General features: G+C 40.1%; 1 protein-coding gene across 1 annotated transcript in view; it reads left to right on the plus strand.

Annotated features, from left to right (window-relative positions):
* Positions 1 to 6,641, plus strand: part of LOC107048217 (rho GTPase-activating protein 20) — a 20,735-nt gene that overhangs the window by 9,606 nt on the left and 4,488 nt on the right. The window contains exons 2-5 of the mRNA XM_015271286.1: positions 4,154 to 4,333; positions 5,403 to 5,561; positions 5,624 to 5,841; positions 6,038 to 6,164. Of these exons, the coding sequence (XP_015126772.1) occupies positions 4,154 to 4,333; positions 5,403 to 5,561; positions 5,624 to 5,841; positions 6,038 to 6,164 (684 nt within the window). The remainder of the gene's footprint in view (positions 1 to 4,153; positions 4,334 to 5,402; positions 5,562 to 5,623; positions 5,842 to 6,037; positions 6,165 to 6,641) is intronic.

The following is a 6,641-nucleotide window of genomic DNA, read 5'->3' on the forward strand; positions in this document are numbered from 1 at the left end:
TCTCTCTCTCAACTCCCCGTATTCCGCTGTTTTATACATGTACCTCTCTTTCAGTGAAAACTTATACTGGCACCTTGATGGCAAGCAGGTATGCACGCTTCTTTCGTGCCTCGATAGCCGCTGGGCAGTTTAAAACCCCTTTTAAAGAGAACAAAAAAGACAAATTCCAGAGGGGAAAAATGCCGGCATCAATGGGATTTCAGGGTGAATTTATTTCTCAGACCGAAATTTTCGAGTGTTGATGTCATCCAGGCATCGGTGAGATTTTATCAATCATAATGCAGGCGTGGAGGCAATGGAGAACAACCAATACAAGGCCGCTAGGCTCTTCTTCTCCACTCGCGTCATTTCCGTTATGAATAAAAAGCTTCTGGAGAATTTACGATCGGGTCTGTGACGATGATGTTCACTCGCATCAACATGACAACCGCCAATGAATAGTCTTTTATTATAGTGCGCTCTCAGACTGGTCGTTCGTCTCTGGTGTAAAAACCAGAAGAGAAATTAAAATTCATGGGCTTTTTTGGAATTTCAACGGGCGGCAGTTGAAATCAGGGAATTCAATTGAGAATAATGAGTTAGGGTCTCTTTATCAGAATTTAGAAAGTTTTTCCTTTGTTGTTCACATTATTTTCTGGCGATCGAGCGATTTTATCGGAGAATCGCTCGATAGAGGAGGAAATAACAATGGAAAATACGGAAATCGTGATGGAAAAGAGAAAGCTGGGAGGAGGAAACGCAGGGACTTGGAGATAAATAAATAAAGAGGCCCTTGTCACTCTGGAGAAGACGAAAATTTAAGGGAATTTGTTATTTCGAGGAAAATATTAATGTTATTGGGAGGGGAGGGGAGACTCTATGAGTCCGTCTCATTTTTCCTTTTTTCTCTCTTTCTCATTTTTGTCCAAACCAGTTTGACTGTCAGAACCTGAACAAGGATACCTCTGTAGTAGGATCCTGACAAGTGATCGAACCGCTTTTTCTATAGTGGTTTGCAGGGGAGAAGAAGTCGGAGAAAAAAGTGAATGAAAAAAATAAGCGGAAAATAAAGAAAATAATTCACCAAGTTGTTTATAATTTAATATCGGCAACGGAAAATGTGAGTCGTTTCCTCGTTTTATCATTTCTTGCGACTAGATCTTGAGAATGATTATGTTGTAGTCACTGATTGATAAAGGATCGGGGTATGTGCATTAGGAGAAATCCATCGGTCCAGCATAATGAAGAATGTTAATGGCTTCTAATGTCTAGTTATTTCGAGAATCGAGTCTCGCTTGTTGATAACTCCGAGTGATACCGAGTGCCTGTGGACGAGAGGCCGAACTCATTCTTGAAATAGGTGAAATGAATATTTCAGTATCTAATCTTCGATGGTTTATCGCTCGGGGCCTTAGAAAAACATTTGGAGAGTATTGTCAGGGTAGATGTATGGAACTTTCTCAATGTTGAAATTTTTTTCAGTCAATGTTCACGATAAACTCGCTAGCTATTCCATTTCATAATTTTTTCAACAATGCGCGGCGGCCGTATTCAATGGAAAACGCGTTGGGTTACGTTTACCAGGAAGAAATAAGAGATTGTGTTCCAATGCATGTGGATTACATGTCCATATGTCCAAAGAGTAATATCGTTTCTCGGGGAATGAATGAATCGGGGGACTTTTGTTCTGCGAATGAGGGGCGTTGGCGTTATCTAATGAAATTATGAGTCATTTAGTTCGTGGCGTTGAGCCGTTTTCATGAGATGATTATTTTAGGTGATTTATCTTCGACGAAAGTGTTGTTGAAGGCAGTAAAAAAATCGAATGAATTACTTTGTTCGAACAGACCTGTTCTTCGTTGTGAAAATGAAGAAATCGAATTTATTAAACTTCATATTCTCATTCATGTTCTATGAATATTGATAATGACTTGAAGAGAATTAATAGGATGGGGGGTGAAACATCAATGAATAATTGTTAATCTTCGATTCTTTTTTTTTACTTTTTAAAATAATCGGATTAAAATCTGTAATTGTTGAAGAATGAGGGGAGGGCCATGAATTGATTTCCTAGAAAACTGAAAAAATTTCTTGAATTCTTCGGAAAATTTCACAGCTTTCCAGATAACCGTAGATCTTCAAAGATTTTTCTCGAATTATTTGGGAAACCGAAGAATTTCATGAGAAGTTTCTTGAAATTTTCTAGAAAAATTCTGATATGAGTACTGAAAAAAATCACAACAGAAATATGGGGAAAAATTGACGTTTTCCGAAATAAAATTCCCGTGCCAGTACTGGAATTTTTCCCTGGCGGTCACTTGCGCCTCTTTTACCGTGCTAGCACTAAAATTTTTCTAAAAAATTTATCTCCGTGTGGGAAATTCGAGAAAGAAGGAAAGACCATGGACGTATCCACGTGCAATTACAGCGTACTAATTTTGCGCGTGAAAAATCTCTCACCAGTGAAATTTTTCACCAGAGGGGAAGCCACAGATATTCCAAAGAATATCGCGAGCTCGGTTGGCCCAACACAGTGTTCGTAATGGCGCTGTTGTGCGATGGTAGGGATCAGCTCGGGTTATCGTGGTAGTGGTTAACTACCGTACATCAAGGCCATCCACTCGTTTCCTTTTTTTTCGGGGGGAGATCATTTCTCGGACACCATCATTTTGCATCTATTCCTGCAACACAACCTCGATATACTCCGGTCTCCACCGAATTCATTGACAATTTCTCAGATCTAAAAATCCTGACAACAAATCCCAAATGAACCCCTCGATGCCCGATAAATCCCAGATATTTTCTCCCACTGAGTGTTTTAACTGTAATCTGAGACAAGTGAATGGACTGAGATTCCTTTCGAGTGTTTATTACACTAACGCAAATGGTCTTTCAAGCACAGGTGGAAGGCACATGCAGAATGGAGTCACGGAATCTAAGCCAAGGCAACTCCACTCCCTAGAAAATCAAACAAATATCATTAGTACTAATTTAAAAAGTCTTATTTTATCGTTAAATCCATTTTACTCCGGTGAAATTGTCTCGACCCGATCTACGGTGAAAATAAGATTGAACGATTCAGCAGGAAAAGTATTATAAATAATCCATCTGCGTCGTATAGGTGCACCTATACATCATGTGTCTTCTCTCCCTTTTCGTGGAACAACGCTTTCACCGCCTTGTACGTGTCACAAGTCGCGTTTCTCACATCTCGTCATTCAAGGGGAAAGATCCACTGATTACACCTTCTCGGGTGAAGAAAAAAACGGCTGAAATTAGCGAGAGATTCGCCAGCGGATGATTTGATTTAGGTGGATCTAGGGGTGATTAAATATTTTTAGGATGCGATTCAGACAAGTCAGCCCGCACGGAAAACAAATATATGAGACATATATATCAGTTACATTCACATATATGTGCACCCATATATTCAACATGTATTTTATATACATCATTTTTCGCCAAAAATATATTTAAAATATATAACGAACATATATCCCACGAATAATTGTTCTCAAGCTTGAAAAAAATCCTGAGAAATGAAAAAAAAAATTGTGCCCTGCAGTTCTCGATAAAAATCACTCGACAAAAAGGAACTTTGTGACAATCTGGTTGTCACGGGTTGACTTGAGATAGTTCGTGGCGATAATTAGAGAAAATTAAAGTCATTTTGGTGTTTTTGAGTTTGAAGACCGTCACAATTTTATTAAAAGAATTAGGATGATGTGAATAATAAAGCCATGTCTATTATCAACATCCGACCCTACCACAAAAATTAAACAGACAAATGTACATTGGAATGGTTGACGAGTATTCCCGCAGGGCATCTTTCACCACCATCATTACGATACTTGTGGAAATTCAACTGCCGGTGTAATACAACTATTGCCCCCCAACGTCTTGTAGCCAATGGCTTCTGGTCGCTCGTAAACTTTCACCGCATACAGCCCATTCCCTCGAACTTTCAGTACGCGTAACATTTACAACTTGCCCCCTCCCTCCCCCCCCCTCCTCTTAAAAATTAATATCACTCATTTCTCCCGTGAACGGGTAGAAATTAATAAGGAATATTAAATATATCTCGGGTGAACGAGAGAATGCGATGAGGAAATGGTAATTAATATCTGGTTGATGATTAATGATGTTTCATTAATTTAATTAATTGAATATTCAGGTTCAGAGGCTTGCGGAATACGAGAGATACTTGGGCCACGAAAGCCGTGATTTATCGTCGTCAAGTACAAACATAACAAGTGGAGTACCGCGTGGACAGTTGGAGGGTGACCTTCACCGTATCCAGGATCTTTTTCCCAACGACAACTTGCGCCTACATGAGAGAGACGTACTCACTACGGTAAGCCATATAATCCATACACGCTGTGAAAAGGCATTACACTTCTTTGTACGTAGACCTTTAAAGACTATTACAACTAATTGTACTTTGAGTCAACTCAGAGCACTCCAATCCCCATTTGTCGTTAGCCAGCGTTGAAGTCTCTATCGTTTCTAGGAACACAACTTCATGGGTCTTTTTGTGGGTGAGGTTCTTACCGAGGGATTGAGACTGTCCACGTGTGTTAGGGACTGTGACTTTGTTGTTAATGCTTGGGTAAATTACTCCGGGGAAAAAGTATAATTTTTTTGTCGGGGGAAGGGCTTTGCTGGAAGTTGCAGGAGTTCTCGGCTGACTTATGCCTTTATACTATAAAAATCAGAATTTATTTCCGCAGCGGAAGGGGCGTGAAAAAATTTGGAAGAGATCTTGAAAAATTCGTTCATTTTCGAAGAACTCGGGGCCGCGAGTTGAACATGATCTGAAAACCATAATTAATCTGAGGGATGATGAAAAGTACGAGGTGGTCAACAGTTGTGAGGGCCGCCATCTTGATTGACACCCTCTCCCTCTACTGGAAGGGGCTTCCAAGATGGCGGCGCTCCCACCTCGTGTTTTCAAACATTCCTTAAAATGATTTATCATCACCAAATCACTCTCAACCCACTCCATCCAGTTTTTATAGAAAGAATAAATTTTTTAAGCCATCTCCCAGTTTTTTCCATCCCTTCTTGGCTGAGAATTAATCTCTCAAATTTTTTTGTCCCCTCCCAAGGCGTCTTATGGTTAATAAAGTAAGGATTAAGCAAATAGAAGAAAAGCCTAGTCAACTGATTGACTCACCCACACGACCACTCACATTTCAAAGAGGATTACGAATCATTAGAAACAATAATTCATTCCTGCCTCGCCAAGGCATGCTGAGAATAGCAAAGCACACACTAGGGTTTGCCTCATTGCAACGTGCATGCCACTTGCTCATTCATCCATCCATTCGTCGTGATATCCTTGAAACAGCATGAATAAGAAATACCATTTCCCATGTATCTCTCACACCTAATACGTAAATTCCAAACTTTTGGATTAACAGAAACCGAAGAGTCTGGTGAGAAAGAGGAACGGGACGAATGCAAACAGATTGAGTCGAGCTTTATCCCAAAAAAATCTTCAGAACATCGAAGCACAGTCTTCCGTCCCGAAGTCACCGCCCAGAAAATTTCTGCTTGAAACTCCAGTGCAATTTACGACAGTAAGTCAATCTGAAAAAAAAACTGAAAATTTCCTCATCATAAATTGTCATTTGACTCGCAGGGGATGCAATCGCAAGATAGACATCTATTTCTATTCTCTGATCTCCTGCTCGTCGGAAAGTCTCGAAGTGGCGGGACATTCAAGCTCAAGCAGACGGTTAAAATGTCTGAGCTTTGGATAACGGCGGGGCACATCGAGGATGTCGCGGAGACAAATAAATCCCAGGAAACGAGTTTTGTTCTCGGCTGGCCAACGACAAACGTTGTTGCCACATTTATGTAAGTGATAGACTTGAAATATGAATCACTTTGCACCTGCATCATGCGTCAATTATCCCGAGTTTTTTATTACCATAAGTAGTCACTGCGCATTCAGCGAGCGTTAAATTCTCATTGTTGTCTCCTGAGGAAGGAACACTTATTCCTTGACACTCGTCATCGGGGAGTGGGTGGCTCATGTTATTTGTGATTGCAGGACGGCAGCGGCTAGAGATCTCTGGTGGACCAAGCTCACCGAAATCATCCGGGGGGAGAGCATCAAAGAGCCAGCGGATACCAATATACAAGTGGTTTATCACGACAGTGATACCAACACCGAATATGTGAGTGTCAAATTAAAGTATTCTTTAATTACCCCCGATGACAAACCAGAGGGAGGGGTACACTGAGAACAAAATTTATTCCTTCCAAGAAAATGTTATTGGCGATATCTTTTTCATACTCTTAGTAGAAGAAAATATCTCTTTTGGAACGTATTTCTCCAGGCCAGTCATTTCCAGGTGCTCCGAACTCAGTTCCAAGCGTGAGAATTATGGTGATCTATAAGAATATTCTTCTGCATATGACCTCGAAGAAACTCCCATAATAATTATTAACATTTGGAATTATTCCAATTTTCTTTACCTGAGAAAATCGCCAATTTGTAAAATCCGGAAGATATCGGAGAACATTTTGTCAAGGTCATATGTAGCATAATAATCAGATTGTTCAATATCACTGTAATTTTTGAGGATAGACTTGGACTCTCTGAAAATGACTGTCCTGGAAAAATTCGTTCTGAAAAAATATTAAGAACTGAC

The sequence above is a fragment of the Diachasma alloeum genome, unplaced genomic scaffold, assembly GCF_001412515.2.
Source record: "Diachasma alloeum isolate Michigan unplaced genomic scaffold, Dall2.0 Dall_scaffold_00186, whole genome shotgun sequence".
NCBI lineage: Eukaryota > Metazoa > Arthropoda > Insecta > Hymenoptera > Braconidae > Diachasma > Diachasma alloeum.